Genomic DNA, 25,270 nt, shown 5'->3' with positions numbered 1-25,270 from the left:
CGTAAAGTACTGCGTGTATATTTCATATTTGGTGAATTTATTACGACATCCGGGAACTTTTGGCATACTAACTACATATACTATAATAAGCAAACTAATACTCAATTAACATCACAAATAGTAAGGGTAGTATGAATATTTCAACACACCTTAAAAAAAGCCACACAATATTCAATCAACCAATCTGCAATTCAACCTTTAACAAGCTGTAATTACACCATTATTTTGGTAATAAGATGGATGGGCTGGAGAAATGTAACTACTCTCAAATTCATAGACAGACCTATGGATGCAAGGACTGACCTCCATGATATCAACAGTATAGTTTTAACCATGTTGAGGCTATACAGTGTTGGTTTACATTGTTTCTAAACATTGGAGTAAAAAAGCTTATTTGGGGTTCTGATGGGGTACAACATTTGAACTAAGCTCATGAGGCATGTGTTATATTCTTAAAGAATCAATGCCTATAAATAAATAATTTAAAAGTCAAATATGATGTAGCAATTGCAAATTTCCCCTTTAACACCACACATCAGTTCCAAAACCGCAGAGTTTGTGCTTCTGTTTTAAGACAGTACTTACTCGTGGTTAATCAGATGGCCCCTTCATCGTTAGAACCATCGGACGCCTTAAGATGCGGCTTGGGAAACCTGGCCCAGATATCCAGTTTCCTCCTCTTCTTCATTTTTCGATGTGCCAGTCACTTCCCCTCCTCTTCTTTCACTGTAACGTCGCCGTCCTCCTCTTTGACTCTGAACGAGTCTTCCTCTTCTTTAACTGAGAGCTCTTTCTCTTCGTCTTTCACGGTAACAGCCTCAACCTCTACTTGTTTTTGTATTGTAACAGCCTCCTCTTCCACGAGAGCGTCTTTCTCCATCCAGCAGGCAGACCACCTCTTCTTCATCATCATCATCATGAACGGGGTTAAGTTTGAGACTGGAGCTATGAGGCATGTACTGAAGTCGCTAAGCGGTATAATTCAAAGCAGTGTCCCTTTATCAGCAGCACGTGATCAATGACGTCTGAAGAATCATTTCGTCGAACACCTGATTGGTTTGGTGTTGGGCTCGTTCGACTTTGCAGCCGACAGTGCAGGTGACTGCTGACTGAATAATTTACAAATCACCTTGCGCCATAAATAACTACTCCTTATTATTTATAAATCAGTCAGTCAGTCACCGTTTACCCACAATGCAGCATGGATTTGATGCTCTCGATCAAGGCCCGTGGTTTCGTAGAAGACATGAAGGCTACGCTGCTACGGTGTGGGAGGTCATCTTTCAAAATGTGGCTTTTCTAAATTCTGTGTCGCTCAAAGCCTTGAGTAATGAACCTTTTTTTTTAAAACAATTATCTGGAAAGAGCCAATGCTTCAGGAAGCTTTGTTTCCCCATCACTACTTTTCAGCATGTTTTCTGTGAATTCGACTACGGGAGTTTTGTAACTTTTTCCACCTTGGCTTACTGTTCGTTGGGTTATAATTGGTCTCCGGTAGTTGGTCTCACCGACCATAACCGTGCTGGTTGGTTATGCTGTTTAGGCAAATAGCTAGTTGGCTAAATAGCAAACGTTAGCTGGCTGTCTAAGATAACTGCATGTAGCTAATATTCTTTGATTGGTTAGATGGCATTATGTATTTCCAAAACGTTGGTTTACTTTAATCACTCAAGTCATGAGTGCAAACGATTGGTTTAATTTAAAGTTATACATTTTAAGTTATTTCTGTTGTAGTTAACATCATAGTTAAGGATTGGTTGATTTCCAGTTTTTAATGATTTTATTTATATACCCCTTCATACATCAGCTGATATCTGAAAGTGCTGTACAGAAACCCAGCCTAAAACCCCAAACAGCAAGCAATGCAGGTGTAGAAGCAAGGTAGCTAGGAAAAACTCCCTAGAAAGGCCAAAACCTAGGAAGAAACCTAGAGAGGAACCAGGCTATGTGGGGTGGCCAGTCCTCTTCTGGCTGTGCCGGGTGGAGATTATAACAGAACATGGCCAAGATGTTCAAATGTTCATAAATGACCAGCATGGACCAATAATAATAAGGCAGAACAGTTGAAACTGGAGCAGCATCACGGCCAGGTGGACTGGGGACAGCAAGGAGTCATCGTGTCAGGTAGTCCTGAGGCATGGTCCTAGGACTCAGGTCCTCCGAAAGAGAGAATTAGAGAGAGCACACTTAAATTCACACAGGACGCCGAATAGGACAGGAGAAGTACTCCAGATATAACAAACTGACCCTAGCCCCCTGACTCAAACTACTGCAGCATAAATACTGGGGGCTGAGACAGGAGGTCTCAGGCACACACATTTGTTCTTTGCTATTATGGTCATTTGTGTAGAATGTACTTTTCCCCACTCATTCACCCCACCTCTTTACGTTGCTTATTTATATTCAGTGGCCTGACTGCATCCAGACTGTCAAAGGCCCATCCTGGTAGATCTGAACCTAATGCAGTTTGGAGTGATCAGATGACAGAAGTCACATTTAGGTGCAAGGTGTAACTGAGGCCATAGATGCTCCATATCGATTACTTTTAATGTTTTATATAATTTGACTAAATGTATTTATTTCTGTGTTACAGGGGCAGTCAAGAAATGGAACGGCAAGGCCACAGAACATGACATAAGCAGAGCTGTGGGAGACCACCTCAAGCTGGGAGAGCAGGGGGTGGTGTTTACCACTCCACCACACCTTCAGCAGGCTGGAAAATTAACCCTGATATTTTAAAAGCAGGGCAACAACGTCAATATAATTGTACCCAAAAATTGTCAGTTGGTTGCATAAATAATTATGATTACTAAATGTTACATGAAATGTAAATATGAAATATTCGGTTACATAGTCTTATTTTCAACGTCTTTTCAATGACATTTTGCTAGGTGTGATATCCCCAATGTCAAAACACAGTTTTAACGTCTCCAAATCAATAACCAATATCAGAAACAGTTTGGGATAAATTGAAAACCTAAACATAAAATGTGCTATATAGACAAACATCTGCCACAATAATCATATTTCTTGTATTTTTTAAAACAAGCTCCTTATAAACTGCACAAGCACCAAAAACGCTGTTGTTTTGACAAGAAGCAATAAATCACTGATATCGATTAGAGGGGAAATTAGGTTGAATGTGCTGTTGAAACTAACACAACTAAAAAAACACATGGAAATGGGAGATATCTTTTACCTCACTGGTTAGAGGACAACCTGCAGAAGATAGTCAGCTACATTTTGGAGTGATGCATTTAAATTTAGGAGTCACTAAACAAAGGAACACAACACTTATTTGTTATAACTCATCAATAGAACAGGGGACAAATGTTTAGGGTTCTACATTGTGACGTCATTAAAATACTCCTACTACAATGTTAAAACATTCTACATTGTGACATTTTTTCATTGATATCATGAAACAACTTCTTCATGTATGTATTTTCTGATGTTTGATCAGAGATATTTTATTAAAGTATCTCTTGGCACACTGATCACAGCTATAAGATTTCTCTCCTGTGTGTGCTCTCTGGTGTGATACCAGATGGCCAGATTGCCAAAAATCTTCCCACATTATTCACAGACAAAAGATTTCTCTCTTGTGTGTATTCTCTGGTGTTGAGTCAGAGTTCTTGATGCAGCAAAACTGTTCCCACATTGACTACAGCTATAAGGTCTCTCTCCTGTGTGTATTCTCTGGTGCACTGTCAGCGCTCCAGATTGGGCAAAACTCTTCCCACATTGATCACAGCTATAAGGTCTCTCTCCTGTGTGTGTTCTCTGGTGCACTCTCAGATCTCCAGATTGACCAAAACTCTTCCCACATTGACCACAGCTATAAGGTTTCTCTCCTGTGTGTGTTCTCTGGTGAACTCTCAGATCTCCAGTTTACCAAAACTCTTCTCACATTGACCACAGCTATAAGGTTTCTCTCCTGTGTGTATTCTCTGGTGCACTGTCAGCGCTCCAGATTGGGCAAAACTCTTCCCACATTCATCACAGCTATAAGATTTCTCTCCTGTGTGTGTTCTCTGGTGTGATATCAGGTTGCATTGTTGAGTAAACCTCTTCCCACATTGAGTACAGCTATAAGGTTTCTCTCCTGTGTGTGTTCTCTGGTGTGATATCAGGCCGGATGGATTATTAAAACTCTTCCGACATTGAGTACAGCTATAAGGTTTCTCTCCTGTGTGTATTCTCTGGTGTGTTATTAGGCTGCTGAGCTGAGTAAAACACTTCCCACATTGAGTACAGCTATAAGGTTTCTCTCCTGTGTAAAGTCAGAGAGCCAGATGTAGTAAAACTCTTCCCACATTGATCACAGCTATAAGATTTCTCCCCTGTGTGTGTTCGCTGATGAATTGTAATGCCTGATGAGGTGAATCTCTTCCCACAGTCAGAGCAGCAGTGAGTTCTCTTCCCTGTGGATCTCTGCAGGCGTTTCTTGGGGGGTTCTGATCTGGAGAGACTCTTCTCTGCCTTGTCAGCATCATGAGGTTGTTGAGGCTCCCCAGAGGATCCACGGTAGTCCCGTCTCTCTCCTGTGTGAACAACAAAGTCAGACAAATGATTAAAGGCCCACAACAGCGGTAATCCACTGTAAAAGGTGATGCCAACAGCGTAGCCATGATGTTGTACAACAATTGTTTTCTGTAATGAATGTACTGATTATTTGACAATTGTCTTAAAATGAGCAAGAATAGTCCTATTTTGTCTTGTTTTCACATTAGTAGTAACATCGATGATTGTAGGCTAGAAAAAAGCTATTAAAATTGTTGAAATCCTAAGAAGTGTGCCATACGACTTTTGGTCTCCAACATAGGCACCTTTCTGTGTTTGCTAAAATTGCGACACGAGGGCGATGCACATGCAATTTGGTGGTAGAAACTCGTCCCCCTAATGAGGAAACCGATAGTTTTGGATGAAGTATATCTGCATGGAGCAAAAATGGTGAGCAAAGATTTTGTTTTTTCACAATGTATTCTGAATGTGAATGGGGGAAAACTCAGGGGAGTAACCTCCATGTCCAGGTTGCTTAATTGTAATGCTCGTTTGAACGTCCTGCTTAATATAATGTTTGTGTCGTCATCGCAAATCAACCTCTTTGTACTTAAAAAAACACTTCAACCAGTAAAATGCTCTTTGGCTTTTCCATCAGCCTGACAATGAGGGTTTATACACTGTTTGCCAAATTGGCCCATAACTTCACCTAACAATTACATAGACCTATGTAATGAATGAAGAAGCACTTTGGTTGTTGTTGTATGTCGTGATGTTTGTCATGTGACTGTCATTCAGAAAATGATTTCCTGGACCAGCTGATGATAGTTGAACATGTGACTCTAAACAGCTACAGAATTAAATATTATGTGTAATTATTGAAGAACCGCATTAATGACAGTATCCATTTGGGTGTTGTCAATAAAGTTAAGGTGACTCTCAGAATCACTGGATTTTGCAAACTCTGAAATTATTTAGAATTTCTGTGCCCATGAAAACTGTTTTCCCAGCGTAATATAAGGAAACTAAATGTTACGTAGGTAGAGTGCATTTCAGAGACCCGAATACAAAAAACGGTCCTAACAGGACAATAATCTAAACCACAAGGCCAAATCTACACTGGAGGAGCTTACCAAGATGACACTGAATGTTCCTGAGTGGCCTAGTTACAGTTTGGACTTAAATCGTCTTGAAAGTCTATAGCAAGACTTGAAATGGCTTTCTAGCAATGATCAACAACCAACTTGACAGAACAGGAAGGATTTAAAAAAGAAAAATGAATTTCACATGAAGATCAGTCGCCTATTGGATGACATCATGACTTCCCATCAAGCCAACTCCTTGAATGCCTTACTATGACATCACTCACTCCTTCTAGTTTGCAGTTGTCTAAAAAAATGTTTTATTTTGCTCAAAACATGTATTTGTTTCCCTTCAGTGTGTTTATACTTTACAACAGGAAGAAAAAATGAATCAACTGCGACCTGGCCAAGATAAAGCAAAGCAGTGCGACTAAAACAACAAAGGGATAAACAAACATACAGTCAATAACACAATGGAAACATCTATATACAGTGTGTGCAAATGGAGTAAGGAGGTAAAGCAATAAATAGGCCAGAGTAGCAAAGTAATTACAATTTAACAAATTAACACTGGAGTGATAAATGAACAGATGATGTGCAAGTAGAAATACTGGTGTGCAAAAGAGCAAAAAAGGAAATAAAAACACAGGGATGAGGTAGGCAGTTGGATGGGCTATTTACAGATGGGCTGTGTACAGCTGCAGCGACCGGTAAGCTGCTCAGATAGCTGATGCTTAATGTTAGTGAGGGAGATCTGTCTCCAGCTTCAGTGATTTTTGCAATTCGTTCCAGTTATTGGCAGCAGAGAACTGGAAGGAAAGGCGGCCAAAGCAGGTGTTAGCTTTGGGGATGACCAGTGAGATATACTTCCTGGAGCACATGCTATGGGTGGGTGTTGCTATGGTGACCAGTGAGCTGAGTTAAGGTGGCCTAGCAAAGACTTATAGATGACCTGTAGCCAGTGGGTTTGGAGACGGATATGTAGCGAGGGCCAGCCGATGAGAGCATACAGGTCCTAGTGGAGGGTGGTATATGGGGCTTTGGTAACAAAACGGATGGCACTGTGATAGACTGCATCCAGTTTGCTGAGTAGAGTGTTGGAGGCTATTTTGAAAATGACATCGCCAAAGTCAAGGATCGGTAGGATAACTGATCAAAGCACGTGAACAAAACGGAGGTGTTTGAATATAAAGAGACTTTATCGAACAAAACGAACATTTATTGAGTAAATGGGAGTCTTGTGAGTGCAACGATATGAAGATCATAAAAGGTAAGCAATTCATTTTATTGCTATTTCTGACTTGTGTAACTCCTCTACTTGGCTGGTAACTGTTTGTAATGATTTGTCCGCTGGACGCTGTTCTCAGATAACCGCACGGTATGCTTTCGCTGTAAAGCTTTTTTGAAATCTGACACCGTGGTTGGATGAACAAGAAGTTCATCTTTAAACCGATGTGTAACACTTGTATGTTTTATGAATTTTTATAATGAGTATTTCTGTTTTTGAATTTGGCACTCTGCAATTTCACTGGATGTTGGCCATAATAGAACGAACTCTGAAGATAGATGGGGGGCAATTCACATATGGTGTCCAGGGCACAGCTGGGAGCTGACGGGTTAGTAACAGGCAGCAACTGTGAGAGACTTATTTCTGGAGAGATACATTTTTTAAATTAGAAGCTCGAACTGTTTGGGCATAGACCTGGAAAGTATGATAGAACTTAGAACTTAGTAGATTGCAACTCCTCCCCCTTCGGCAGTTCTATCTTGATGGAAAATGTTGTAATTGGGGATGGACATTTCTGAATGTTTGGTGGCCTTCCTAAGCCAGGATTCAGATACGGCAAGGACATTAAGGTTGGTGGAGTGTGCTAAAGCAGTGAGTAAAACAAACTTAGGGAGGAGGCTTCTGATGTTAACATGCATGAAACCAAGGCTTTTACAGTTACAGAAGTCAACAAATGAGAGCGCCTGGGGACACACGGGGCCTGGGTTAACCTCTACATCACCCGAGGAACAGAGTAGTAAGATGAGGGTAGGGCTAAAGGCTATCAGAACTGGTCGTCTAGTGCGTTGGGAACAGAGAATAAAAGGAGCAGGTTTCTGGGCGTGGTAGGATAGATTCAAGGCATAATGTAAAGACAGGGGTATGGTAGGGTGCAGATACAGTGGAGGTAAGCCTAGGCATTGAGTGACGATAAGAGAGGTTGCATCTCTGGAGGCACCAGTTATGCTAGGTGAGGTCACTGCATGTGTGGGAGGTAGGACAAAAGAGTTCTCTGAGGCATGTTGAGTGGGACTAGGGCCTCCGCAGTAAAACAAAACAATGATAACTACCCTAAACAACAGTATACAAGGCATATTGACATTAGAGAGCCATAAAGCGAGGCATAAAGCAAGGTGTTGATTGGGAGAGCTAGCTAAGACAACAACAGGTAAAATGGCGATGAATGGGCAGAGAGGGTCAGTTAACTACACACAGGGCCAGAGTTCGAGACAGATAAACTAAATGGAGTACCGTGATTAATGAACAGTCCAGGAGGCATCAGCTATGTAGCCAAGTTTGAGGGCACATCAGACGGAATTGCGTCGGCAGACCAGTTGTGATGGACCGGCGGGGCTCCGTGTCGACAAAGGGTACAGGCCAATTGGCAAAAGAGGTACTGTAGCTGGCGTAATTTTGTTTGCTAGCTGGGAGATACACCTGGCTTGAGGCTAACTGGTGCTAGCTTCAGGACAAGGGCGTTGGCCACTATAGCCAATCCGGTGCAAAGGTCTAGAGCTTACGGCAGGAATCCGGTGATGTAGTGGCTTCTAGTCGTCTTAGTGAAGAGTCTGGGAGGCATCAGCTGTGTAGCCGAGTGATCATAGGGTCCACCGAGCAGGCCGGGAGATGGGCCTGGCTCAAGGCTAGCTTCGGGGCTGGGCCACTCGGTGGCAGCTAGCCAGCTGCGATTATCTGGTGTAATGGTCCAGAGCTTACGGCAGGAATACAGTGATGTAGTGGAGAAAAACAGCCTGATATGCTCAGGGTTGATATCGCGCTGTGCAGACTGGCAGGTATTATCCAGGCTAAAAGCGGCCGGTGTTTGAGCTAAAAAGGTAAAGGCCGCTAGCAGTGGCTAACAATGACTAAATAGCTAGTAGCTAATTAGCTGGTTAGCTTCTGATGGAGGTTCTAGCTATAAGGGCCCAAAAAAAAGCAGATTGAGTGAGGCGGGTTGCCGGAAGGTATATTTAATTGAATTTAATGCTATGTTGACGAGCGGCTCCCTCCGGTCAGGTTGTGTTGAGGAGCGGCTCCCTCCGGTCAGGTTATGTTGAGGAGCGGCTCCCTCTAGTTATGACGTCGAGTAATTTGTGTGTCTTAATTATTTAATTAAACAGAATGCTTCACTTCACTAGGGTAGGGGACAGCATTCAGAATTTTGGATCAAAAGCGTGCCTAAATTAAAGTTTCCAAAACTGTTAAAATAATGTCCGTGAGTATAACAGAACTGATATGAAAGGCTGTTTTTCCATTGAAAGCCTATCCACCATACAAAGACTTAGGACCCAGGTCACGATCTCTATGGCTTCTTCTACATGTGGTCATTCTTTAGGCATTGTTTCAGGTTTTTACTCTGAAAAATGAGGGAGATACAGCACTTTCAATGAGTGGACAGCGGACATTTTCAGCCATGAGCCCAGCGCGAAGCTTTTGTGTGGTTGAAATATTATTGAATATTTATGACAAGAACAACATGAGGATTGATTTTAAACATCGTTTGACATGTTTCTACGAACTTTTATTGTACTTTTATAAAAATGTCGTCTGATGTTGAGAGCGCGTGTAGCCAATGTGAAATGGCTAGCTAGTTAGCGGTGGTGCGCGCAAGTGGCGTTTCACCATAATTTGCAAATAAATTCATAAAAAATCCTACAATGTGATTTTCTGGATTTTTTTTCTTCTCATTGTGTCTGTCATAGTTGAAGTCTACCTATGATGAAAATTACAGGCCTCATCTTTTTAAGTGGCCGAACTTGCACAATTGGTGGCTGACTAAATACTTTTTTGCCCCACTTTTGTACATCCTAGAAACCTGGTTAAACTATCATTATGACATCATGGATGAATTCTAGAATATACCATATATCCTAGAAACCTGGTTAAACTATCATTATGACATCATGGATGAATTCTAGAATATACTATATAGCCTAGAAAACTGGTTAAATTATCATTATGACCTCATGGATGGCCAGTCCTTGTATTCATAGTGTATTGAATTCAGGGGGTAGCCCTGAGCTGAACTCAAACCTGGGTTCAGCGACTGTCAAATCAACACCTTATAACTGTTACGCCAAGATGTCTGAACTTCTTGACGAGGTCGCTAGGTGTTGGGTTAAGGTTTCTTCAATATCGTGCTCTATGAATTTGAGAGTGGTTACACTTCTCCTTCCCCCATCCCTCGGCGGTTAACCAAGTCTCTGGGCAGCCATTTAGTTGCTGTTTAAAAAAGACACAAAACCCAGCCATCTGCAGTTCAAACAATAACAAATCTGTCATTCCACCATTATTTTGGTAATAAAAGATTATGGGGTTGGAGAAATGTAACTACAGAGAGACCTATGGATGCAAGGACTGACCATCCATGATATCAACATAATAGTTTTAACCATGTTGAGGCGGCAGGGTAGCCTAGTGGTTAGAGCGTTGGACTAGTAACCGGGCCCGAGCTGACATGGTACAAATCTGTCAATTAACCCACTGTTCCTAGTCCGTTATTGAAAATAAGAATTTGTTCTTAACTTCTATACAGTGTTGATTTACATTGTTTCTAAACATTATAGTAAAAAAAAGCTTATTTGGGGGTCTGATGGGGTACAACAGTTGAACTCAGCTCATGAGTAAATAATAATAATAAATAATTTAGCAATTGCAGATTTCCACCTTAACACCAAACATCAGTTCAACTGCAGAGTTTGTGCCTCTGTTGTTAAGACAGTACTTACTAGTGTTAATCAGGGAACGGTTTCTCAAAACCATCTTATGGCTAAATTCATCGTTAGAACCATTGGATGCCTTAAGATGCGTTTGGGAACCTGGGCCCAGATATCCAGGTGCCTCCACTTCTTCCTCCTCCTCCTTTTTCACGTGATTACTTTCATGTGAAAGTAATCTCCTCCCCCTCCTCTTTCACGCCATAAACTGCATCTTCCTCTCCTTTTACTGTGACATCATCCTCCTCTTTCACTCTGAACGCGTCCTCCTCTTCTTTCACAGTAACAGCCCCACTCCCTTCTTGTTTTACTGTGATATCTTCCTCGTCTTTAACTCTGAACGCGTCCTCCTCTTCTTTCACAGTAACGGCCCCACTCCCTACTTCTTGATTTACTGTGATATCCTTCTCTTCATTAGAAGGAGAGTAGCTTGGTGACCGCATGGTCGGGGATGTTAGCTAGCTAGGCTAATGCTAATTTAACCAGCCCGCTAGCTGAATAATAACAACACCGTAAATATGAAATAAAATCGGATAACTAACTAGACGATAGAAGTGGGTTTAAAACACAGTGGCTAATATACACTAAAGCCTCTAAAGTAATGTATTGTTTCGGCTATTTTGTCTAGCAAGCTACCGAGGTGTCTGACGAACTGTTGCTGATGATGAAAGAAGCGTTCCGTCCACTAGATTATACGTCACACCAGCAGATTAACTTTAAATTCCCAGACCGCCATCTGCTGACTGGAGTGGGTAACGCAGTTGAGTAAAATGTAGATTTTATCTTCAGACAACAAGATAAAGTGTACGAAGCATGAGTTTTTACTCACCAGTGTAACAATACAGTGTGGTTATTAAAGACTTAGTAAGCTAGTTGTCGTCACTTTATGGTTATAAGAACAAACAGTTATGTTTTTGCGTTATTACATATTTATTAACTTATTTTGTGAACTCTTCCCACACTACCCACAATGCAGTATTTCTTAAATATATTTATCCTTTATTTAACTAGGCAAATCAGTTAAGAACAAATTCTTATTTACATTGACGGCCTGCCCCTGCCAAACCCTAACCCAGAGACGATGCTGGGCCAATTGTGCGCTGCCCTAAGGGACTCCCAATCACGGCCTGTTATGATACAGCCAGGATTTGAACCAGGATCTGTAGTGACGCCTCCAGCGAGATGCAGTGCCTTAGACCGCTGCGCCGCTCGTGTGATAAAGGTGTGGGATTCTGGGTAATCCACAGCAGATTTATGGAGAACTTGAAAATTGAGTGGTCCTGGGTTAGAAATGTATAAAATTGACATTACATCATTAAATCCACGTTTTAAATCATACATTAGCAATTTATGTTTTAGTAATTACTGTTGTTTGTTTGGCGTCAAGTCAGCCTCTCTTTATATGTTATTTGCCAAATGTCTGTTTTCCATGTGGATTTCATGCTAAAGATCCCTCTTTCAAGTTGGTATCTAACTGGAAAATGCATCTTCTTTTGGAGTGCTATTTTTACCCTGTCGACTACTGATCATTCATCCACACTGTGTGTCTCATCAATGCAGGTCATTTATGACAAAAGTATAAAGTATATGTTTTACAAACTCATGAACACCAGCCAGTTTATCAGCCCGGTTTTGTTAGTTTAGATGTATTATACTTCTTCGCCACCTGAGGGGGACATTGAGTAATTTTCCATGTCAATTTGATATATTTTGATACTAAAATGGATGACGCGATATTCTGATGTAGTGAATATGAGACATGGAAATAATGTATTTATTTTTATTATAGTAAATTAGGAATTAGTAGGAATTGTTAAATCCACTATACGATCACAATGACTTTGATAGACATTTCAATCGTTTTGTTAGTATATTACAGGGCAGATTAATGTAGAATTGCTGTGGGAGTGGTATTTATATCCCGTCACTACTGATCATTCATCCATACTGTGTGTGTCCCATCATTGCAGCTTTGGAAATAAATGAACTATCCATTCATTGCTCCTTCCTGTGTTGACTCACTGACTTGAGGGACCAGGATGGTCACACTAGGTCGATATCTAACTCAAGCTTCACCTCCTTTTATTTTTTTATTTCACCTTTATTTAACCAGGTAGGCTAGTTGAGAACAAGTTCTCATTTGCAACTGCGACCTGGCCAAGATAAAGCATAGCAGTGTGAACAGACAACACAGAGTTACACATGGAGTAAACAATTAACAAGTCAATAATACAGTAGAAAAAAGGAGAGTCTATATACATTGTGTGCAAAAGGCATGAGGAGGTAGGCGAATAATTACAATTTTGCAGATTAACACTGGAGTGATAAATGATCAGATGGTCATGTACAGGTAGAGATATTGGTGTGCAAAAGAGCATAAAATAAAATAAATAAAAACAGTTTGGGGATGAGGTAGGTAAAAATGGGTGGGCTATTTACCGATAGACTATGTACAGCGGCAGCGATCGGTTAGCTGCTCAGATAGCAGATGTCTGAAGTTGGTGAGGGAGATAAAAGTCTCCAACTTCAGCGATTTTTGCAATTCGTTCCAGTCACAGGCAGCAGAACTGGAACGAAAGGCGGCCAAATGAGGTGTTGGCTTTAGGGATGATCAGTGAGATACACCTGCTGGAGCGTGTGTTACGGGTGGGTGTTGCCATCGTGACCAGTGAACTGAGATAAGGCGGAGCTTTACCTAGCATGGACTTGGGATTCTCTGCCTCTAACCCTATTACAGGGGCTGAGTCACTGGCTTACTGGGGCTCTCTCATGCCGTCCCTGGAAGGGGTGCGTCACCTGAGTGGGTTGATTCACTGATGTGGTCATCCTGTCTGGGTTGGCGCCCCCCCTTGGGTTGTGCCATGGCGGAGATCTTTGTGGGCTATACTCGGCCCTGTCTCAGGATGGTAAGTTGGTGGTTGAAGATATCCCTCTAGTGGTGTGGGGGCTGTGTTTTGGCAAAGTGGGTGGGTTATATCCTTCCTGTTTGGCCCTGTCCGGGGTTAGTCCTCGGATGGGTCCACAGTGTCTCCTGACCCCTCCTGTCTCAGCCTCCAGTATTTATGCTGCAGTAGTTTATGTGTCGGGGGGCTAGGGTCAGTTTGTTATATCTGGAGTACTTCTACTGTCCTATTCGGTGTCCTGTGTAAATCTAAGTGTGCGTTCTCTAATTCTCTCCTTCTCTCTTTCTTTCTCTCTCTCGGAGGACCTGAGCCCTAGGACCATGCCCCAGGATTACCTGACATGATGACTCCTTGCTGTCCCCAGTCCACCTGGCCGTGCTGCTGCTCCAGTTTCAACTGTTCTGCCTTCTTATTATTCAAACATGCTGGTCATTTATGAACATTTGAACATCTTGGCCATGTTCTGTTATAATCTCCACCCGGCACAGCCAGAAGAGGACTGGCCACCCCACATATGCTCTCTCTAATTCTCTCTTTTTTTCTCTCTCTCGGAGGACCTGAGCCCTAGGACCATGCCCCAGGACTACCTGACATGATTTCTCCTTGCTGTCCCCAGTCCATCTGACCGTGCTGCTGCTCCAGTTTCAACTGTTCTGCCTTATTATTATACGACCATGCTGGTCATTTATGAACATTTGAACATCTTGGCCATGTTCTGTTATAATCTCCATCCGGCACAGCCAGAAGAGGACTGGCCACCCCACATAGCCTGGTTCCTCTCTAGGTTTCTTCCTAGGTTTTGGCCTTTCTAGGGAGTTTTTCCTAGCCACCGTGCTTCTACACCTGCATTGCTTGCTGTTTGGGGTTTTAGGCTGGGTTTCTGTACAGCACTTTGAGATATCAGCTGATGTACGAAGGGCTATATAAATAAATTTGATTTGATTTGAGAACAAACTCACATCTTTCACAGCACAGGGCAAGGGAGTCCGGGGGATGACTGGAGGAGCAATGGAGGAAGCATTGAGGGATTATCGTGGCGTGAGTACAGTTGGTGAGACTGAGTGGACGATGGTAAAGAACAGTGGAGTGAAAAGGGCTAAAGCTGGTAATGAACTGCAGTTTAGGGTCAAAGTGGGAATCCTCAGCAAGGATGTTTTTGTGGGTGACCTGTTAACGGTCTCAAAGATGGTGAAGGATGAATTGGGTAAAGTGGAATCGGTTTGAGTGACCAGGAGTGATATGATGCCGATTGTGTGTCAACAGCGCAAAAGGAGAAAGCTTTGTGTGGTTTAGGGATAACATTTCAGGTAGGTGGATTAAAATGAATGATAGACGGAAGGTTTTACTGTGGTTTGGTGAAGTGGTTCTCCCATCTTATGTAAAACCTGGGTAAGTGAGTTATACAGAAGCCGCTGCAGTGTTACAATTGTAAAAAAGGTTGGACATGTGGCAAGTGCTTGTCGAAGAAATGAATAAGTCATAGTCAGTCAGGCAGACTCCGTAGCCTCGGTTTTTCGGATGACTTCCTTGCCTGGTTCACCAATTACTTTGCAGACACAGTTCAGTGTGTCAAATCGGAGGGCATGCTGTCCGGTCCTCTGGCAGTCTCTATGGGGGTGCCACAGGGTTCAATCCTCGGGCAAACTCTTTTCTCGGTATATATCAATGATGTTGCTCTTTCTGCGGGCGATTCCCTGAACAGCCTCTACGCAGATGACACCATTCTATATACTTCCGGCCAGTCCTTGGACACTGTGCTATCTAACCTCCAAACGAGCTTCAATGCCATACAACACTCCTTCCGTGGCCTCCAACTGCTCTTAAACGCTAGTAAAACCAAATGCATGCTTTTCAACCGTTCCCTGCCTGCACCCGCATCACCACCCTGGATGGTTCCGACCTTGAATATGTGGACATCTATAAGTACCTAGGTGTCTGGCTAGACTGTAAACTCTCCTTCCAGACTCATTTCAAACATCTCCAATCGAAAATCAAATCAAGAGCCGGCTTCCTATTCCGCAACAAAGTCTCCTTCACTCACGCCGCCAAACTTACCCTAGTAAAACTGACTATCCTACCGATCCTCGACTTCGGCGATGTCATCTACAAAATAGCTTCCAACACTCTACTCAGCAAACTGGATGCAGTTTATCACAGTGCCATCCGTTTTGTCACTAAAGCACCTTATACCACTCACCACTGCGACTTGTATGCTTTAGTCGGCTGGCCCTCGCTACATATTCGTCGCCAGACCCACTGGCTCCAGGTCATCTACAAGTCCATGCTAGGTAAAGCTCCGCCTTATCTCAGTTCACTGGTCACGATGGCAACACCCATCCGTAGCACGCGCTCCAGCAGGTGTATCTCACTGATCATCCCTAAAGCCAACACCTCATTTGGCCGCCTTTCGTTCCAGTTCTGCTGCCTGTGACTGGAACGAATTGCAAAAATCGCGGTATTTGGAGACTTTTATCTCCCTCACCAACTTCAAACATCTGCTATCTGAGCAGCTAACCGATCACTGCAGCTGTACATATTCTATCGGTAAATAGCCCACCCATTTTTACCTACCTCATCCCCATACTGTTTTTATTTATTTACTTTTCTGCTCTTTTGCACACCAATATCTCTACCTGTACATGACCATCTGATCATTGATCACTCCAGTGTTATTAATCTGCAAAATTGTAATTATTCGCCTACCTCATGCCTTTTGCACACAATGTATCTAGACTCCCCTTTTTTCTACTGTGTTATTGACTTGTTAGCTGTTTACTCCATGTGTAACTCTGTGTTGTCTGTTCACACTGCTATGCTTTCTTGGCCAGGTCGCAGTTGCAAATGAGAACTTGTTCTCAACTAGCCTACCTGGTTGAATAAAGGTGATTTTTTTTTTTTTAAGTCAGATGAAGCATGTTGTAATTGTGATGGGAATCACGTTCCCGAGTTCCCGAAGTGCCCTGTACGGATGAAGGAGATCGTAGTAGCTAGGATGATCAGGTCCATCCAGCAGGTGTCCTATGTGGAGGCAGTGAAAATAGCCAAAGGAGTAGAGAGGAGAAGGTAGTTCATGTCCCACAGTCTGCAGTGAAGCCATGCAGGAGAAGGATCCAACAGACAAATAGTGAAAGAGGTGGACTTTGTAGTCTTTATAGAGCAAGTGATAAAATGCATTAATAAATTATTAGTAACCTTCGTCCAAAACTAGCAGTTTCCAAAATTGCGTTTCCATTGCCCTCAATGCCGCAGTGATAAATTGCATTAATACTAAACTAATAAAACATCTAAGAAGCTTGACATCATTGTGAAGGCGGCAAATGGATTTCTGGATCTCCAGGACTTCACAGACAAAATGTTACAGGGAGTACTGAATGAAGAAGTTCCCCCCCTCCCAGGTTCCTGAACCTGTGTAGGGATCTGAATAGTACCATTTTTGTTTGAAATTCAGGGTAATGGAGTGAACTTGGTAAGTGTTTATTTTTTATTTAACGTAATTAGTATGATTTGTTAATCCCATTTTTTTTGTGTTTTGGTTATTTTTTACAACCCCGTACAGTAGGTGGCAGCAATACACCTGATGAGTGTAGTCTGTCAATACCTCAGAGAAGAGGACATGGTAGGAACCAAAGTGTTGGTCATAGTTTCCAGTTGACCCTAATTAGATGTTACATTACATGTTGTTTTCTTACTTCATGTAGCCTGCTAGCTAACCAACATTTTCATACTTCGCTTACTCCTCTCTGATAAGATACCGCTGCACAAACATGCTTATCTAGGCCTACACCAGCACTGGTACAGCAGTATTAGCTAGCTACGTTTGCTCGGACTCTTAATACATTTAGCAAGCTAGCTAGCCCGCTAACTAGCGATTAGCAGCTAGCATTATTTGAGCAACACCTTGCTAAGAAAAGACAATATTTCACCTTTAATGTAATGGCATGAAAAGAATTGCTAGAATATTATATACAATGACTTATCAACAGTTCTAACAATTTGACCCCAACAGGAAATCTACACTGGCAGTTATAGAAAGACCCATTTACTATATAACCATTGATTCCACTGATTCTTGAAGAATATAACTTATAAATGCCTTAAATGTTTAAACCATATTACCCCACCAGAAACCAAAACATAAGCTCGTATAACGCCACTGTTTGTAAACTAATACTATATGGCTGAGGAGTAGGGTCGATCCAAGCGTTCTGACCTCGCAATGACAGTAAAGCACCCCAGCTAACTGGCTAACGTTGGATAGCTTGCTAGACAAATCAGAGAACACCTCACTCTTACCATTTTACTTGCCCTAGCAGAGCTGAATAGGCTGTTTTCATGTTATCCAGAGCGTTGGTGACTAACTGTGCTGCTGGCAACAAATTAATTTAAGCTTTTTTGCAGATGTTTACTGACACTGGCCATATTCAATGGGTGTTGAGCGTTATTAAATTCATCAGTTATTCTGCTCTCTAATCAATTCAATAAACATTGGGTAGTTAGTTAGAATATAGTTACTATACTGGCAAGTTTGATGTATAAGTAGCCAACTAACGTTAGGTAGCTAGTTAACATACCGATACATACTGCTGTAAAGATATGCTATGCGTTTTGTAAGGATAGTGTAGCTAACATAACGTGTAACGTAACTTATTTGAAAAGTCATTACTTTATTACATTGCTCAACATTTGTCATAATTATTTAACCTCTAGTGACACCCCATCCCGTGAACGGGACCGCTGTCATCATCTGACACTAATTAGCATAACGCAACGGACATAAATCTTCCTAGAAAATAGTCCTATTCATGAAAATCACAAGTGAAATATTGGAACACAGCTTAGCCTTTTGTTAAATCACCCTGTCATCTCAGATTTTCAAAATATGCTTTACAGCCAAAGCTAGACAAGCATTTGTGTAAGTTTATCGATAGCCTAGCATAGCATTATGCCTAGTTAGCAGCAGGCAATCTGGTCACAAAAATCAGAAAAGCAATCAAATTAAATCGCTTACCTTTGATGAACTTCAGATGTTTTCACTCACGAGACTCCCATGTAGATAGCCAAAGTAAACATTTTCCCAAAATATTATTTTTGTAGGCGAAATAGCTCCGTTTGTTTGGCTGAAAAACGTTTGGCTGAGAAATCGACCGGAAATTGCAGTCATGACAACGTTGAAAAATATTCAAAATTAGCTTCATAATATCGACAGAAACATGGCAAACGTTGTTTATAATCAATCCTCAATGTGTTTTTCAAATATCTATTCGATAATATATCAACCGGGACAATTGGTTTCTCAGTAGAAGCGATTGGAATAATGGCTACCTCTGTATTTTATGCGAGAATTTCTCAGGGAGCATCAGGTGACCACTTGCGCAATGAAAGTGAAAGCCTACGGGTATTTTTCAACATAAATGCGTAAAACTATGTCACAATGCTGTAGACACCTTGGGGAATACGTATTCATAGCTCAATAGAGACGCATCAGAACGCAGGGCTTTTAAAAGATAAGTCACTTCCGTATTGGATTTTTCTCAGGCTTTCGCCTGTAACATCAGTTCTGTTATACTCAGACAATATTTTTTACAGTTTTGGAAACTTTAGAGTGTGTTCTATCCTAAGCTGTAAATTATATGCATATTCTAGCATCTTGTCCTGACAAAATATCCCGTTTAATTTGGGAATGTTATTTTTCCAAAAATGAAAATACTGCCCCCTAGTACCAACAGGTTTTTAAAGCAGTTCATTTGTATCCGCTCTCGTTGGACTTTGGCTGAATATTTTCCTCCATTTTCTAAAAATCTGATATCGATGTGAAGTCACACCCATTTCCTGAAGAATTGCATTATGGGCTGTAAAGTACTGCGTGTATATTTCATATTTTGGTGAATTTAGTACGACATCCGGGAACTTTTGGCATACTAACTACATCATACTATAATAAGCAAACTATATACTCAATTAACATCACAAATAGTGCAGTTAGTATGAGTATTCTAACACAGCTCAGGTCCCTGGGCAGCCATTTTGTTTGTTGAAAAACGAGTTTGCCCCTTTAAAAAAGCCACACAACATTCAATCAACCTATCTGCAGTTCAACCAATAAAAAAGCTGTAACTACACCACTATTTTGGTAATAAGATGACGGATGGGGCTGGAGAAATGTAACTACTCAAATTCATAGACAGACCTATGGATGCAAGGACTGACCATCCATGATATCAACATTATAGTTTTAACCATGTTGAGGCTATACAGTTTTGCTTTACATTTTTTCTAAACATGATATCAACATTATAGTTTTAACCATGTTGAGGCTATACAGTTTTGCTTTACATTTTTTCTAAACATTATAGTAAAACAAGCTTATTTGGGTTCTGATGTGGTACAACAGTTGAACTAAGCTCATGAGGCATGTGTTATATTCTTCAAGAATCAATGCCTATAAATAAATAATTTAAAAGTCAAAATATGGATGTAGCAATTGCAAATTTCCCCATTAACACCACACATCAGTTCAACAACAGCAGAGTTTGTGCTTCTGTTTTTAAGACAGTACTTACTCGTGTTAAGCAGGGCCCCTTCATCGTTAGAACCATCGGACGCCTTAAGATGCGCTTGGGAAACCGGGCCCAGATATCCAGTTTCCTCCTCTTCTTCATTTTCCGATATGACAGTCACCTCCCCCTCCTCTTCTTTCACTGAAACGTCGCCGTCCTCCTCTTTGACTCTGAACGAGTCTTCCTCTTCTTTAACTGAGACCTCTTTCTCTTCTTCTTTCACGGTAACAGCCTCAACCTCTACTTGTTTTTGTATTGTAACAGCCTCCTCTTCCACGAGAGCGTCTTTCTCCATCCAGCAGGCAGACCACCTCTTCTTCATCATCAGGAACGGGGTTAAGTTTGAGACTGGAGCTATGAGGCATGTACTGAATTCGCTAAGCGGTATAATTCAAAGCAGTGTCCCTTTATCAGCAGCACGTGATCAATGACGTCTGAAGAATCATTTCGTCGAACACCTGATTGGTTTGGTATTGGGCTCGTTCGACTTTGCAGTCAGCTAGTCACCGTTTACCCACAATGCAGTATGGACTTAATGCTCTCGATCAAGGCCCGTGGTTTCGTAGAAGACATGAAGGCTACGCTGTTACGGTATGGGACGTCATCTTTCAAAATGTGGCTGTTCTAAATTCTTTCTGTGTCGCTCAAAGCCTTGAGTAATGAACCTATTTTTTAAAAACAATTATCTGGAAAGAGCCAATGCTACAGGAAGCTTTGTTTCCCCATCACTACTTTTCAGCATGTTTTCTGTGAATTCGACTACGGGAGTTTTGTAACTTTTTACACCTTGGCTTACTGTTAGATGGGTTATAATTGGTCTCCGGTAGTTGGTCTCTGCTGACCATAACCGTGCTGGTTGGTTATGCTGCTTAGGATATATAGCAAACGTTAGCTGGCTGGCTAAGATAACTGCATATAGCTAACATTCTTTGATTGGTTAGATGGCATTGTGTATTTCCAAAACGTTGGTTTACTTTAATCACTAAAGTCATGAGTGCAAACGATTGGTTTAATTTAAAGTTCTACATTTTAAGTTATTTCTGTTGTAGTTAACATCATAGGTAAGGACTGGTTGATTTCCAGTTTTTAAGTATGGTATTTAAGATGATTGATGAGAAAAGTATCGTCCAACCATCTGGTAACCTGTTTCATGCCCATTATAGGTGAGGGTGAATTTCAGATGTTCACTGCTTGTATTGATGAAGTTGTGTAATTGATGAAGTTCCTCTGCTGTGCCCTGGAATAGAAAGAACACATTCTTCTCTAACAACATAATTAGATGCTATTTTTTTTAAACTACAATGACCATAATGACCTGAGCGCCTACTTGTCATGACTGTGTTTCTTTTACGCCTGCTACGTAAAAGAGACTGAAGAATGTGTAACAGTATAGCTTCCGTCCCTCTCCTCGCCTCGAACCAGGGACTCTGCACACATAAACAACTGCCTCCCACGAAACATCGTTACCATCGCTATTAGCGCACACCCCGCCCAGTTACAAATGCACAATGGTCAATGCTATCTGGGATTCTTGGGACATCCCTACCCTAAACCCTAACCTTAATCTCTAACTTAACCATTTTAGATGTAAACTTCAATGGACTAGGGACGTCCCAAGGATGTATCGCTACCTGAAATTACACAATCTAAGTGATTAATAGTTGGTATTCAGCAGTCATAAAGCCTTATTTCCTTTAATGAACTACTAAAATAGTGATTTTGTCAGACAGCAGCTCTACACTTTATTGACTGACTGATCCATTCATCCTTCCATCCCTCCTCAGCCTTCCTCTCCTCTGAAGACCCAGTGAGGGTGGAGCTCAGTCAGAGAGCTGTTGAGGGACTGGTTAGGAAGAACACTTCTACAGCCAGAGAGGTGAGAGGTCACACATGGTTTAGATGGTAAATATTTATGTCCCCTTAGTGGTTCATCACATCAGCAAAAGGGAATATGTTCCATCATCCATGTTTATTTACATTAGTGCAAATTGACCACTGATATTTATGTAATTTCCCACCCCTTTTGGCTGTATGAAAGTTAATTTCAAATCAAAATCAAATCAAATGTATTTATATAGCCCTTCATACATCAGCTGATATCTCAAAGTGCTGTACAGAAACCCAGCCTAAAACCCCAAACAGCAAGCAATGCAGGTGTAGAAGCACGGTGGCTAGGAAAAACTCCCTAGAAAGGCCAAAACCTAGGAAGAAACCTAGAGAGGAACCAGGCTATGTGGGGTGGCCAGTCCTCTTCTGGCTGTGCCGGGTGGAGATTATAACAGAACATGGCCAAGATGTTCAAATGTTCATAAATGACCAGCATGGTCCAATAATAATAAGGCGGAACAGTTGAAACTGGAGCAGCAGCACGGCCAGGTGGACTGGGGACAGCAAGGAGTCATCATGTCAGGTAGTCCTGAGGCATGGTCCTAGGGCTCAGGTCCTCCGAGAGAGAGAATTAGAGAGAGCACACTTAAATTCACACAGGACGCCGAATAGGACAGAAGTACTCCAGATACAACAAACTGACCCTAGCCCCCCAACACAAACTACTGCAGCATAAATACTGGAGGCTGAGACAGGAGGTCTCAGGCACACACATTTGTTCTTTGCTATTATGGTCATTTGTGTAGAATGTACTTTTCCCCACTCATTCACCCCACCTCTTTACGTTGCTTATTTATATTCAGTGACCTGACTGCATCCAGACTGTCAAAGGCCCATCCTGGTAGATCTGAACCTAATGCAGTTTGGAGTGATCAGATGACAGAAGTCACATTTAGGTGCCAGGTGTAACTGAGGCCATAGATGCTCCATATCCATTACTTTTAATGTTTTATATAATATGACTAAATGTATTTATTTCTGTGTTGCAGGGGCAGTCAAGAATTGGAACGGCAAGGCCACAGAACATGTCATAAGCAGAGCTGTGGGAGACCACCTCAAGCCCCTGGTAGAGCCGGGGGTGGTGTTTACCACTCCACCACACCTTCAGCAGGCTGGAAAATTAACCCTGATATTTTAAAAGCAGGGCAACAACGTCAATATAATTGTAATCAAAAATTGTCAGTTGGTTGCATAAATAATTATGATTACTAAATGTTACATGAAATGTAAATATGAAATATTCGGTTACATAGTCTTATTTTCAACGTCTTTTCAATGACATTTTGCTAGGTGTGATATCCCCAATGTCAAAACACAGTTTTAACGTCTCCAAATCAATAACCAATATCAGAAACAGTTTGGGATAAATTGAAAACCTAAACATAAAATGTGCTATATAGACAAACATCTGCCACAATAATCACATTACTTGTATTTTTTTAAACAAGCTCCTTATAAACTGCACAAGCACCAAAAACGCTGTTGTTTTGACAAGAAGCAATAAATCACTGATATCGATTAGAGGGGAAATTAGGTTGAATGTGCTGTTGAAACTAACACAACTAAAAAAACACATGGAAATGGGAGATATCTTTTACATCCCTGGTTAGAGGACAACTTGCAGAAAACAGCTTGATACATTTTGAAGTGTTGCATTTAGGTTCAAGTGGATCACGAACGTGGTAAGAGGAAAAAAAAAAATTGTTAATCACTTTTTGTTAAATAATACTCTTCCATTTCAGAGCCTGGATTTTCCCCCTGAGGCTAATATCCATATCATGTTGAAATCAATAGAACAGGGGACAAATGTTTAGGGTTCTACATTGTGACGTCATTAAAATACTCCTACTACAATGTTAAAACATTCTACATTGTGACATTTTTTCATTGATATCATGAAATAACTCATTCATGTATGTATTTTCTGATGTTTGATCAGAGATATTTTATTAAAGTATCTCTTGGCACACTGATCACAGCTATAAGATTTCTCTCCTGTGTGTGCTCTCTGGTGTGATACCAGATGGCCAGATTGACCAAAAATCTTCCCACATTATTCACAGACAAAAGATTTCTCTCTTGTGTGTATTCTCTGGTGTTGAGTCAGAGTTCTTGATGCAGCAAAACTGTTCCCACATTGACTACAGCTATAAGGTCTCTCTCCTGTGTGTATTCTCTGGTGCACTGTCAGCGCTCCAGATTGGGCAAAACTCTTCCCACATTGATCACAGCTATAAGGTCTCTCTCCTGTGTGTGTTCTCTGGTGCACTCTCAGATCTCCAGATTGACCAAAACTCTTCCCACATTGACCACAGCTATAAGGTTTCTCTCCTGTGTGTGTTCTCTGGTGAACTCTCAGATCTCCAGATTGACCAAAACTCTTCTCACATTGACCACAGCTATAAGGTTTCTCTCCTGTGTGTATTCTCTGGTGCACTGTCAGCGCTCCAGATTGGGCAAAACTCTTCCCACATTCATCACAGCTATAAGATTTCTCTCCTGTGTGTGTTCTCTGGTGTGATATCAGGTTGCATTGTTGAGTAAACCTCTTCCCACATTGAGTACAGCTATAAGGTTTCTCTCCTGTGTGTGTTCTCTGGTGTGATATCAGGCCGGATGGATTATTAAAACTCTTCCGACATTGAGTACAGCTATAAGGTTTCTCTCCTGTGTGTATTCTCTGGTGTGTTATTAGGCTGCTGAGCTGAGTAAAACACTTTCCACATTGAGTACAGCTATAAGGTTTCTCTCCTGTGTGTGTTCTCTGGTGTAAAGTCAGAGAGCCAGATGTAGTAAAACTCTTCCCACATTGATTACAGCTATAAGATTTCTCCCCTGTGTGTGTTCGCTGATGAATTGTAATGCCTGATGAGGTGAATCTCTTCCCACAGTCAGAGCAGCAGTGAGTTCTCTTCCCTGTGGATCTCTGCAGGTGTTTTTTGGGGGGTTCTGATCTGGAGAGACTCTTCTCTGCCTTGTCAGCATCATGAGGTTGTTGAGGCTCCCCAGAGGATCCACGGTAGTCCCGTCTCTCTCCTGTGTGAACAACAAAGTCAGACAAATGATTAAAGGCCCACAACAGCGGTAATCCACTGTAAAAGGTGATGCCAACAGCGTAGCCATGATGTTGTACAACAATTGTTTTCTGTAATGAATGTACTGATTATTTGACAATTGTCTTAAAATGAGCAAGAATAGTCCTATTTTGTCTTGTTTTCACATTAGTAGTAACATTGATGATTGTAGGCTAGAAAAAAGTTATTAAAATTGTTGAAATCCTAAGAAGTGTGCCAGACGACTTTTGGTCTCCAACATAGGCACCTTTCTGTGTTTGCTAAAATTGCGACACGAGGGC

General features: G+C 41.5%; 2 protein-coding genes and 1 long non-coding RNA gene across 3 annotated transcripts; 1 reads left to right on the top strand and 2 right to left on the bottom strand.

Moving 5' to 3' along the window:
- Window positions 1-2,543: 2,543 nt before the first annotated feature.
- Window positions 2,544-20,429, bottom strand: LOC116369986 (zinc finger and SCAN domain-containing protein 2-like). Its single transcript, XM_031819632.1, has 2 exons — window positions 20,032-20,429; window positions 2,544-4,544 (listed from the first exon to the last, which is right to left on the bottom strand). The coding sequence occupies exons 1-2, from the start codon at window positions 20,351-20,353 to the stop codon at window positions 4,258-4,260; spliced, it is 609 nt and encodes a 202-aa protein (XP_031675492.1). The 5' UTR covers window positions 20,354-20,429; the 3' UTR covers window positions 2,544-4,257.
- Window positions 3,494-24,886, bottom strand: LOC116369987 (zinc finger protein 180-like; the record flags this gene model as incomplete). The annotated part of the gene is made up of 2 exons (XM_031819633.1): window positions 3,494-3,994; window positions 24,136-24,886. Coding segments are annotated over 2 exons (867 nt in total), but the record flags the coding sequence as incomplete, so codon positions are not given.
- LOC116369988 (uncharacterized) lies at window positions 20,506-23,822 on the top strand. Its single transcript, XR_004208691.1, has 3 exons — window positions 20,506-20,619; window positions 21,813-21,904; window positions 22,905-23,822. It is a non-coding gene; the product is annotated as an uncharacterized LOC116369988 (long non-coding RNA).
- Window positions 24,887-25,270: the final 384 nt, after the last annotated feature.

The sequence above is a fragment of the Oncorhynchus kisutch genome, unplaced genomic scaffold, assembly GCF_002021735.2.
Source record: "Oncorhynchus kisutch isolate 150728-3 unplaced genomic scaffold, Okis_V2 scaffold2360, whole genome shotgun sequence".
NCBI lineage: Eukaryota > Metazoa > Chordata > Actinopteri > Salmoniformes > Salmonidae > Oncorhynchus > Oncorhynchus kisutch.
Note: the sequence above shows the minus strand (reverse complement) of the source record. Positions and strands in the feature narration are given on the sequence as shown.

What these genes read in the sequence shown, in the direction of transcription:
- LOC116369986 (XM_031819632.1), bottom strand. Translation starts at nt 20,353, where the DNA reads ATGATGAAGAAGAGGTGGTCTGCCTGCTGGATGGAGAAAGACGCTCTC. An exon ending in AGGGGCCCTGCTTAACACGA is followed by an intron (nt 4,545 to 20,031) that starts GTAAGTACTGTC and finishes TTGTTCACACAG; the next exon opens with GAGAGAGACGGGACTACCGT.